Source organism: Saccostrea cucullata, unplaced genomic scaffold, assembly GCF_032062105.1.
Source record: "Saccostrea cucullata isolate Sc308-1 unplaced genomic scaffold, CSIRO_AGI_Scuc_v1 ctg15587, whole genome shotgun sequence".
NCBI classification, from domain to species: Eukaryota; Metazoa; Mollusca; class Bivalvia; order Ostreida; family Ostreidae; genus Saccostrea; species Saccostrea cuccullata.
Genome location: NW_026918050.1, coordinates 744 through 13,948, shown reverse-complemented (window position 1 = coordinate 13,948; position 13,205 = coordinate 744). Strand labels below are relative to the sequence as shown.

Below are 13,205 nucleotides of genomic sequence, written 5' to 3'. Positions count from 1 at the left end.
TTCACACGTATGTGTGTGTGTATGTGTGTGCGTGTGGGGGTTAGTGTGTGTGTGTGTGAGGGCGTGTGTTTGTGTGAGCTTAAAATCCTTTGTATACTACTTTGAAGAAATTCATTTGAAATTATGTTATATACATGTACAATGGATAATGTACATTATTAACAAAATATATTGACAAGGAAGTTGATGAAACAAGAAAACAAAAGAAAAAAAACAAAAACACAGAATGTAAATTTGTCCATCAATAATTCCATGATTGTTTCTTATCTCCAATAAATCTGAGAAATTGTTTACCAAATACTCATACATCTCCATATGACCAGAGCGACCACATTTATGCAAAATTGTGTCCCCATTTTCATCTATGGCATTCACGTCCATCTTTTTCTCAATCAGTCGTTTTACTATTTGAACATTTCCTCCCAAGACTGCATCATGCAACACTGTGTTGTTAGATTTATCTTTGACATCTAATAGATGGGGATAATTCTCAATTAAGTATACACAAATTTCAAACTTCCCAGTGAGACAAGCTATATGCAGAATACTTTTACCTTTATTAGACAAAGAATTGATGTGTAATTCCTTTTTTGCAAGAAAAGTTACAATATCTACACTTCCACCACAGCAGGCTGAATGTAACACTGTCCATCCTTCATTGTTTCTCATCTCCAATAAATCTGAGAAATTGTTAACCAAATACTCACACATCTCCATATTACCAGAGCGACCACACTTATGCAAAATTGTGTCCCCATATTTATCTATGACATTGACGTCCATCTTTTTCTCAATCAGAAGTTTTACTACTTGAACATTTCCTCCCAAGACTGCATCATGCAACACTGTGTTGTTAGATTTATCTTTGACATCTAATAGATGGGGATAATTCTCAATTAAGTATACACAAATTTCAAACTTCCCAGTGAGACAAGCTATATGCAGAATACTTTTACCTTTATTAGACAAAGAATTGATGTGTAATTCCTTTTTTGCAAGAAAAGTTACAATATCTACACTTCCACCACAGCAGGCTGAATGTAACACTGTCCATCCTTCATTGTTTCTCATCTCCAATAAATCTGAGAAATTGTTAACCAAATACTCACACATCTCCATTTTACCAGAACGACAGCACTGATGTAAAATTGTTTCACCACTTTCTAGTCGGAAATTGACGTCCATCTTTTTATCCAGAAGTTTTACTATTTCTAAATATTTCCTCCCAAGACTGCATCATGCAACACTGTGTTGTTAGATTTATCTTTGACATCTATAGATGGGGGATACTTTAATTAAGTATACACAAATTTCAAACTTCCCAGTGAGACAAGCTATATGCAGAATACTTTTACCTTTATTAGACAAAGAATTGATGTGTAATTCCTTTTTTGCAAGAAAAGTTACAATATCTACACTTCCACCAAAGCAGGCTGAATGTAACACTGTCCATCCTTCATTGTTTCTCATCTCCAATAAATCTGAGAAATTGTTAACCAAATACTCACACATCTCCATATTACCAGAGCGACCACACTTATGCAAAATTGTGTCCCCAGATTTATCTATGACATTGACGTCTTCATCTTTTTCTCAATCAGAAGTTTTACTATTTGAACATTGCCTCCAAAGGCAGCAGCATGCAACACTGTGTTTCTAGATTTGTTCTTAACGTCTAACAGATGGGGATACTTTTCTCTAAGAACTTACATATTTCGAACATCTGATAGAAACATGCAACATAAAGTATATTTTCACCATCAGTTGCCAAGGCATTAATATCCAATCCTTTTTGAATTAGAAAAGAAACAATTGCTACATTTCCACGTTTGCAAGCTGAATGCAAAACTGTCAATCCGTAGTTGTCCCTTATCTCCAATAAATCTGGAAAATTATTGACCAAATACTCACACATCTTCATCTCACCCGAGCGACAGCATTGATGTAAAATTGTTTCTCTTTTATTCTGTAGTGTATAGACGTCCGTTTTTTTCTCAATCAGTAGTTTTACTATTTGAACATTGCCGCCCCTGGCTGTGTCATGCAACACAGTGTTTCTAGATTCGTCCTTGACATTTAATAGATGGGGATAATTCTTCACTAAGTACTCACAAACTTCAAACTTCCCATAGAGACAAGCAATGTGCAGAATACTTTTTCCATTTTTTGACGGCATTAATGTCCATACCATTTAAGCCAACTCTTTTTTCTATTAGAAAAAGTAATATGTTTAATCTTCCACCACAGCAAGCTGAATGTAACACTGTCCATCCCTTATTGTCCGTTATCTCCAATAAATCTGAAAAATGATTGACAACATACTTACACATTTCCATTTTACCAGAGCGACAGCATTTATGCAAAATTGTTTTACCATCTACATCTACTTCTTGAGCATTTCTGTCCAACTTTTTTTCAATTAATTTTACTATTTGAACATTACCTCCCCAGGCTGCATCATGCAACACTGTATTACTATATTTGTCCCTGACGTCTAATAGATGAGGATAATTCTCAACTAAGTACTTACAAATGTCTAACTTCCCATTGAGACAGGCTATATGCATAACACTTTTACCACCGTTTGACAAAACATTTATATCCATTCCTTTTTCTAACAGAAGAGAAAAAATTTGTACACTGCCTATATGGCAAGCTGAATGTAAGACTGTCAATCCATCACTGTTCCTTATCTCAATTAATGCTGAAAAATTATCTGATTCACAAAACTTCTTTTTACTCGAGCGACAACATTGTCGCAAATTTGTTTCACCAACTTCTTCTCGAGTATACTTGTCCATCTTATTCTCAATCAATAGTTTTACTATTTCAACATTGCCTCCAAAGACTGCATAATGCAACACTGAGTTATTATTTTTGTCCCTGCCATCTAATAGACTGGGATAATTCTTTATTAAGAACTCACAAACTTCAATCTTCCCTTTGATACAAGCTATATGTAGAATACTTTCACCATTATTTGACAGGGAATCCAAGTCCAACTTATTCTTTATTAGGTAAAAAACCATTTCTACACGTCCTCCACAGCAGGCTGAATGTAAGACTGTCCATCCCTTGCTGTCCCTTATTTCTAATAAATCTGAATAATGTTTTACTAAATATTCACACATCTCAATTTTACCAGAGCGACAACATATATGTAAAACTGTTTCACCGTCTTCCCGTAGGGTATTGATGTCCATCTTTTTCTCAATCAATAGTTTTATTATTTGAACATTACCTCCCCAGGCAGCAGCATGCAACTCTGTATTACTACATCTGTCCCTGACATCTAATAGATGGGGATACTTCTGAACTAGGTACTCACAGATTTCATATTTCCCATTGAGACAGACTCTATGCAGGATACTTCTACCTTCATTTGACAAGGTATGGATGTCCATTTCCTTTTCTATAAGAAAAGAGACAATTGCTACACTTCCTCCCCTGCAAGCTGAATCTAATACTGTCAATCCTTTATTGTCTATAACCGTTATTAAACTTGGATACCTATTTACAAGATACCTACACATGTCCTCTCTTCCCTCAGAACAACACTTGTGTAACACAGTCTGTCCGGTATTTGTTGTACAATTGACATTTAATCCTTTACTCAATAGATACTTAAAAATATTCACGTTGCCACCTTGAGCTGCGTAGTGGAGTACATTTTTCCCATCATTGTCACAAATATTCAGTAACTCTGGATATCTTTTCAAGAGATACTCACACATATCAAAATGACCATAGCTACATGCAGCATGCAAGATAGATTGACCTGAATTATCTTTTGCGTATACCATATGTTTTATGTCACTTGAAATATGTAATATATTTTCATTCTGAAAGAGATGAAACATGTATTCAAACATATCTATTTTTCCACTGAAAGCCGCCCAATACAAAAGACTGCCTCCATGAATATCCTTGTGCTCCTTGAGTAATGCAGGATATTTCTCAACAAGATATTTGACCATGTTAAGTCTACCTTCCTGACAAGCACAAGTAAGAACAGTGTGGCCATTATCTCGATCTTTTTCAATTGGATCACAGCCAAACTTTAACAGAAAATTGAATGCATGTTTGTCTCCAGAACTTGCTGCAGATTGTAATGCATTGGAACCCTGGTCATTTTTAATATCTACAAGAAATGGATATTTTTCCAGAACTTGTTCAATTAATTGTGTCTGTTGCATAAAACAGATTTCCTGAAGTAAGCTATGCCTTAAACAACTCCAGACAGGATGCAAAGACGATGAAATTTGATGAACATCAACAAACTCACAAACTCGGAGCAATAACTCAATATTACCACTTTGTACAGCATTAAAACATGTTTGAAGATCACATTCCACACCTGATAACAAGATGAGATTGACAATATCGGGTTGATTTTTTGAGCAAGCAGCGTTAATTGATCTGTATCTTTGTCTTTTTACTGAGTTCGGAAGTAAATACTCAACCCATCGCTTATTTCCCACCTTCGAAAAATGCACAATCATTGCATCACCCTTTTTATCAAGATATGTTTTAAATATCGAAGTACAGTGTTCCGTTTGTAATACGTGCTCATGGAAGTTTGAATCATTCCATAATTCCAGTGATGATATTGAAGAAAACCCAATTACAGACCTTTCTTCAATTACATTTGCAATGCGATGGACAACATATTTAAATAATCTGTGCTCCATAAAAACCTGTGTGCTTTTTGGGTTTTTACATGTCGTCAGAGTCAGAAGTAGGGAAGGATGACACGTTTGGATCATTTTTTCGGGATCAAATTTAAATAAGACAGCAAAAACAGCTTCATGCACTGAACTATGGGAAAACTTATAGGTATTTTCTATTGTGTCATAAATAAGTAAAAAACCCTCAAAACAAGTAATACTTTCCTGGAAATCTGTTGTTAATATATGAGTTTTGTATTCCTACGAATTCTAAAATAGGTGCGTTTCATCTCTAAATCCATGTGAGGGTTATTCATCAATTCCAAATCTACTTTTCCTCCCCTCAGCAGAAGATACACTAAAATAGCAGTTTTTAGTTTGACTTTTCATTAAAGTCTTGAAATAGTCTTTCAAAAACATCATTGGATTTGGTATACAAGGCAGAAACACGTTGTTTAAATACGTTTTGTCTGAAAATCTTCATTGCCTCTTGCCAATTTACAACATTGTGGGAACCCTATAGATAATGGTATTCCATACACCTTATTGATGAGATCTTCGTCTTCTATTTGTTTATATAGTTTAATTTCCCGATAGCTGTATGATCTCTTCTTGAGCAATGTATTTTCCTTGCTTGATAAGTCAACTAAGGACGACATTAAAAAATCGTCTTCGCCTTCATTTTGTACATATTCCTGATATATATCGTTTCTTATCGTCAATATTAATCTGTTTGATTCATTATTGTCAAATTCAAACAGCACTTTTACTATCTCCTTCAATGATTTAAATTCTTGAATAGCATCCTTCTGCAGAGAAAATTCTCCAAATAAATTGTCAATGAATACCACTATACCATCTCCCACTGAGAACGTCTTGAATAAATCTGTCAATTTGTAAAGCTGAAGAGGAGAATTCCCTTCCTCCATCAATTCTTTCATTAACATCTTGGCGATTGTGGTTTTTCCAGTTCCGGGGTTTCCCTTGATGACGACATACCCTTGATTGTCCAAAAGTTCCTTCACTCTGTCAAACGCACGGGTTTTCTACAAATAGAAGACGTAAGTTCAAAATGTTTTTTCTATCACCTGCTTCGTTGTATCTGGAAAATCAATAGAAATGGTCTTTATCTTTAACTTTATTATGTTTTGTTATCATTTGTTCGATTGTTTTGAAGAATAGAGAACGCCGATTATATATCCAAAATGTCATTTAGGGGTGTATGTTAGTAAACTTTCAAGACTTGTTAAGTCCTCGTTTATAAGGACATTTTATTTGCTTTAGTGATGTTACTATTTTACATTGAAATTTTTAAATTAAAGGTTAATTTTGTAACTGAATCAACTGATTTTAAAATTTACAATTGAGATTATTTTTTTTCAACGAAAGTATTGGTCGCATTTATTTCATTGTTACAAAAAGTATTATATCATATAACATAAAAGATTGAAAAAATATTGAATTCTTTATAAACCAGTACACCAGTTTTTATTATTCAAAGTCTGATATTGTTGATACGGATCTCGATCCAAATGTTTCTCATCACTCCACTACTTTAAGTTACTTTCTTAAATGATAAAAATATTTATTTTATTATATACTTATAGAGTTTGCGCATAATAAGAGTATAATGAAATGAATTTACAATGTTTCATTAGTGTGAGCTCATACTTTAGCTTTTGTATTACAAAAATGTAATTACTAACTTGTTTTATAAGCATTCTATATAAAATTTTAATTTAAATCGATTTAAGATTTTATTACAGTACAGACACAACCAAACACCAAACGAAATTGGAATTTTAATCCCGAGAAATTCAAAGTTATTTAACAGCGGGTCATTAGCCTTTTATTTTTCATTAGTTATAACGTGAAAACAAAAACAGACAAGGAAGACTGAGGTGTTGAATTGATTTTTCAACGTATCGAATGTTGTACAAGTGAGAAACTCAAGTTAGCCTTACACAAAATACTTTTCTAATTCATATTTCAGATGTATACTTTAAAATTATATTTGTTATTCCTTAGTTTTGGAATATCATAGTTTAATTATGATATGGCATCTATAAATTACATTTACCTTTCGAACACTTAAACCATTTAGATTTTATTAATTGTAATTAAACATTGAAACTTCGTTATAAATATTTCTTGGATATTTAAAAAAAAATTATATAAGATATTTCTCACGCTCAGATTTATGGATTGCTTATGGTTTTAATGAGAAAATAAAATAAAATAAAATGACAAATAATTGTTTCTCCTGGCCCGCTTAGAATAGACCCCCCCCCAATCTTCTTCACTCATACATTTTATCTTGAAAATATAAATTGTATTTTTAAATATATTTCTACATAATTTTGTTTATGCAACAAATAAAAAAATCAATAATTTTGATGTGAACTTTGAATAATTAACGGAACACGTAAATTAAAAAATGGAAATTAGATTATTAAATAATGGGCACATAAATAGTTGTACTGTTAGTATCTTGAGATTATGAAATTTTACAATAATTGATAAATACCAATGATTTTTTTTCTTCTCCCCTTTTGTCAGTAAAAATACCAATTGATGATATCTTTTTTTTAATGACTGACCATGTATTCACACAATTTATTTACCCATGGACTTTAAATACTGGTTTGAATGATCAAAGAATATAAATACGCGGAAATAAGAATATTTAATTTGTTAATTGCTTTAATAGAAAAAAATAAATACGTGTATATAAGTATAAAATAAAACCCGGATAATTTAAATAAATAAAAATAGAATAATATTAAAATTATAATAATAGATTTACACTGTGTATTTACACGTTTTGCTTGTATGTACAATGTTTGGATTCATATTGAATTAGATCAACATGTTCATCTTTTATCCCAATTGACAGATCAATATGCTATTTTGATTGGTTGGCGTACTCATTGGTTAATCGCTAATACTTATTGACAGCTATGTAAAGAAATACCGAACGTGCATTCGCTCTCTGGGACCTCGACTGAATATGGGGTTCCCTCTCTGGTTCCGCTTCGTGTGCGCTCGGGATCTGATACAGGTTAGCTTTCTTGGTCCGCTCCCAGTTCGTTCGGGGTCAGCTCTAGCGGACCCCGAGCAAGCCCGGAGCGGACCAGAGAGCGAACCTGGGGTGCGCTCTGGGTACGATTTCTGTTAGGCTGTGTCCGGTCGCTACTGCACTTTTCCTTTTATATTGAAAAAAGACTTTCCTCATTTTAATTATTTATGTATTTACCACGGAAGTAAAGAATGAAATACACATTTAATAGGATGTGTTTTATTTCTATACAACGGGCATCATTCCTACTCGTATACTATTTGTAATCCAGATGATCACTAGGAATTGTATCTAAACGGTTAATTTTATTGAGTAGAACGTTTTCATGTCTTCTAGAATATATTGAGAACATAAAAGGTATTGAGTTAACAAAATGTATTTTTTAAATCGTTTAAAAGGATATTAGAATTCTCTTACCAATCATTCTTGCAACTCTGGGATCTAGAGGAAAAACAATAAGTCCTATAAGTCAAAGTTATGAGGAAGTCCTATGCTATAATTGAGAAATGTTCTTGTCTTATGTTTATAAAGATTTTTAAAGATTCCTTAATCCTCACCATATTCAATAAATTTTTATGAATGTCATTGTCATTTCGTATGTACGACTATTCTAAATGACGACCGATATTTGAGTTTAAAAGTCTATATAAAGAATGCAAATCACAAACAAAGCAAATAAAGGCCCATAAAACATCAGAGATCAGGCACAAAAAGGTGTAAACTTGTGCTCATTGTCATGATCGGACAAACGGGAATCTCCGTAGATAAATCAATGTTAAATAATTATCTAAGATTTTGCATGAAAACTTATCAATATCAATCTTGTTTGCTCTCAATGTCCCCTTATCGACTACAAGACAAGATTAAGCATGATAAATGTCGAATTCGGTCCTTTATTGATTTCTCATGAGACTTGTTTTAAAACTTTAAAACGAGACTTGATTTTGACTCCACCCAAGCACATAAGCCACACTTGGGTTTCTTTTGGATCATAACATAGAATTTTGTAAATTTTGATGTTTTTTTTTTGTTTTGAAATATTTTTGCGTCTGCCAAAATAAAAAGCATTTTAAGGCAGTGTTATCGTATGACTCTTCATGACTTACATACATTTGTTGGAGAGACAAGCGTTTGTTTTGTGATATATTAAACACAATTTACTTCAAGTTCGATAAAACTATGAAAAGGAATTAGAACATCCAGATTTGCCAATTTTGTGACCTTTTTATTACGCCTCTGTGTTCTATGACTCAGAATAAATCATCATTATGCAGCAGAGGTGACAAAAGGGTTTTAATGCTTGTCAGCGTAATTTTCCTATAAAAATCAGAGATGGACTTTATCATATTTTCTCTTTTCAAGTCATAATTAGCCAAAGACATTTAAATTCATAATATTCATGTAATATCAAAACTTATAATTTTACTTAAAAGGCTAAACATTTTTTTTTAATTCAAACGGAAAAACATTTTAATTATATTTACCATGAGGAAGCATACTCTTCATTTTGTCTGCAAATAAATAGGAATATTATTGTAAACACAATTTATTAAATTGATCGTTATTGTTTTTTTTCATCGATGATTTATAAATAAGATGTGTATAATATACAAGTACATGTTTTCTCCGCACCCAAAGAGCATTTTGTTGTGTATTATGTAAGATAAAGCTAAATTATTGTAATAAGCTTTTTACCCGGAAGATTATCCACAGTTTTATGAAGTTCTCTAACATCTCCAAGTAAGTTGATGTATTTTTTCTCTTGTTCAGGGTCCATAGTGCAGGTTTTTATTTCTTTGACTGCATCCTGGAACACCGTGGTGGTTCCTAAGTGTCGCTCTAGCTCCACTACAATATCCCGGATGTTCCGCCATTCCTGTCTAAACTCTGGCTCAGATTGAGAGAGATCAGCTGCGTGACCGTAGTATTGGTTTCTAAGAAGTCGAATTCTTTCAATGTTGGCGGCCACGCTTCTATCTCCAGGATTCGGAATCTCTCCCCAACCTTTGGAATGTGGTGCTATTTTACTCACATTGCGCAGAAGTAAATACAATAACGATATGTCTAGGTCTGAATAATCACCACTGTATTGTTCTGTTTGTTTGGGGAAAATTGTCTCTGATTGTTTTTTGTTGAGTGGATTTCTTTGTCTATTCGGAAGTTTATTAGTAAATTCTTTAACCTTTCTGGACAAATCGGATGGTAACACTTCTGTCTTTAGAATTTCGCGTAAAACATCAGTACACGGACCCAGTATAAGCCTCGCCAGTCGAGCTGTGTTTGTTGTTTCTGGTGTGGAGGTGTAGCACTTGGATAAAGACATGATGAAAAGGGCCCCAATACGTCTGATAAAGGACTTCAACCTAAAACAATTGATAAATAAATTAAATATTCATAACTATACATTTAGCACGCTTAGTTTGGTTACTTAATACCCAAAGGCAGAGCAGGGGAACAAAAAAAAATGCATTCCAACTAATCAGTAATATTCAGCAATATTCAGTAGTGCCCCTCCCACAGAAACCCCTGACCCTGGGTTCACATATTTCACAATCTTTGGAAAAGGTACCCTCCTTGTTCATCATAAATTTTTGCTTAATACCAAGAAGCAGATTTCAAAGCATTAATTAATTTTCAGTAAACAATTACAGCCCTCCCTCCTCTTCGGTACCCCTGATCCAGAGGCCTTAAAATTCACAATTCTGGAAGAAGAACCATTGCTCATCATAGCTATATAAGTAGTTCATTTGCTTAGTACCCAGAAGCAGAGAAAAAATGTTTTCAAAAATTTAATGCATTTTCACTATAGTATATATATATATATAATTTATATAGCCCCGCCCTAACACCATAAACCTGACCCTGGGGCCATGAAATTCACAATAATTGTGAGAGGCACCCTCCCTCATCCTAACTACTTAGTTAGTTTAATGCCCATGAGCAAAGGAGACGATTTTCAAAGAATCATTGCATTTTCACTATAATTTTTATAGCCCCGCCCTGACACCAGAAACACTGACCCCGGGGCCATGATTGAAAAGACATCCTTCCTCATCATAATTATGTACACATGTATTTAGTTAATAGCTTGTTTGTTACCAAAGATCAGAGAAGATTTTCAAAGAATACATTCTATCTAATCTATATAGCCCCGCCCTAGCACTAGAACCCCTGACTCTAGGATTTGACAATTTTTTATGAAATACAGTTTGACTGCTTGATGTCCAGGAGCATAGAAGAAGATTTTTAAAGATTGCACTAATTTTAGTGGTTTTGGCCACCCCTCAAGCCCCAGGGGGCAGGGACCATGAAATTGACAATTTTGTTCCCCTTCACCCATGGATACGTTGTGCCAAAATTGGTCGAAATTGGTTGAGTGGTTTCAGAGAAGAAGCTGAAATGTTCAAATGTTAACGCACGACGCACAGCTCACGACGTACGACGACGGACATAAGTTAGAACAGGTCACCTGAGTTCACTCAGGTGACCTAAAAATATAAAACATATCCACATTTACCAAAAGACATGGTTTGATATGGTTCATTTTGTGATATATTGGCATCTTACAATCATTGTCATTTTAAGTTAATATTGGCTTTTTATCGGTATGAGTACATGCATGAGAGTTCATCCAACAGTAAGACAACAACTGCTACAATGCGTTTAAACATGGAAGATTGAGATTGATATTTTTCATGCTTATATAAATGCTTGCCTTTTCATTTTTTTTTTGCTACAATATATGTTTTTTTAAGATTGTTTTTTTTTATTGTTTAAATATAAAATTTATATTTCTAATTTAGATAAACACTTATTTTAGCTGAAATGGATTAAATGGATTAAATGTAAGTGGATATCAATTTTTAAAAAAAGTATTATTTTACTTCTCAGATAAGGATGGGTTTCCTAATATTTAAAGGATTTAACGTTAAACATACCCTGGTATGTATTTAGACAATAAATTATTCACGAAAGTTGTAGAGTATTAGTTATTTCTTGTGAAGATGTACGGATATCTGATTAAAACATTCTGCCTGTTTTAAAGATTCCTCTGTTATAAATATTACAATGTATATTTTTTTTAGAAGAATGAATATAATTTAGATTATGATCAAATATATATGTAAGTAGTAGATAACAATTTTTTCTCTCTTCTTCTTTTACCAATTCAATGAAAAAAAAAAGATAATTGTGAAGAGACACCACTTTGACAAACGTCACCAAAACGGAAATAAATCAATTGAAACGGAAAATATGTATTATGTTTGGATTAAATGACACCATAAATAACGTTAAACACGCAACATTTTTTGTATGTATTATGCTTAGAAAAATAAAAAGGAAATTTTGTTACCTTGCCTTTATTGTAGTATAATGGGGGAACTGTCAAGATATGGACCATTTTTCGTGTTTTTATACACAATTACATTGTAAAATTCTCTAAGAAACAAAGAAATTGAAAATAAAAAAAAATACATGATGAAATGTTTTGTTTTTAAATATATTATGCAATTTTCATTCTTCTTATTAAAAATGAAAAGAAAATTGGAGGTAGCCTTTAAAAAGTTATCTAACCTTTTTAAAAGAATTTTTTTTACACAAAACTGTCTTTATAACGTCATTTTTCCATATGATTGCGCCCACGAGAAAAGGGTCCTTATGGCAATTTTTACACATTTTGAATTCCTCATGGATTTTGATAGAACAAGGTTAAGAATTGTTATATATTACTTTTTATAGTAGTCTAATTAACTGTTGATTTGAATAGTTACTAGCCTCAAAAACATCAGATTGGGATGAGGTGTCATGGAGGAGTGAGCATCACCTGCTGACCGATCACACCCGTTTTGTGCTCCTTGTCATGATCAGGAAATAACGGAAAAATCAATTCAGTGTATAAATAATGGACTTATAATTAGAATGAAAAAACGTCAATCATCATTTGACTAAACGATAAAATGTATTTGCTGACAAGGTCTTTGTATCGACCATAGAACTTAAGAAATGATGATTCTAACCAAGACAGCTGATATTCTTGTTTCAACAGGTTGATTGTCTATTATTTACCTTGTTTTAGAAATTGTTCGTACGTATAAGTTGTCCTTAAACACCGTATACAACGGGTAACGCGGGGGAGTCACTAAACAGTAAGGGGAGTCGTTTTCAACGAATGGGAGAGTAGATTTTCACCGCTTCGGAGTCAGAGGAGATGTGGACCACGTCTTTTTTTCGGTATATGTAAAATGTATTTACAAAAAACAACTAGCCCACGGAAGGTAGCAATAGTTAAGCTTTCTGTTAGTCATTTTTTTCTGGCTAACATGTACGTCTAGTTTTATCAAACAGTGCGAAACTATTCGGCAGATTTCATATTTACGTTGATCGAGTGGTTAAAACATGCATAGTTTGCACAATCTACGACTTGTGTAGGGATTATGACAGTTAAAACAGCAAAAGCA

General features: G+C 33.1%; 1 protein-coding gene across 1 annotated transcript; it reads right to left on the bottom strand.

Moving 5' to 3' along the window:
* Positions 1 to 294: 294 nt before the first annotated feature.
* Positions 295 to 10,069, bottom strand: LOC134239608 (serine/threonine-protein phosphatase 6 regulatory ankyrin repeat subunit C-like; the record flags this gene model as incomplete). The annotated part of the gene is made up of 9 exons (XM_062721817.1): positions 9,479 to 10,069; positions 5,524 to 5,713; positions 2,444 to 4,141; positions 2,189 to 2,299; positions 1,711 to 1,884; positions 1,356 to 1,481; positions 957 to 1,082; positions 555 to 872; positions 295 to 470 (listed from the first exon to the last, which is right to left on the bottom strand). Coding segments are annotated over exons 1-9 (3,510 nt in total), but the record flags the coding sequence as incomplete, so codon positions are not given.
* Between the last annotated feature and the right edge of the window lie 3,136 nt (positions 10,070 to 13,205).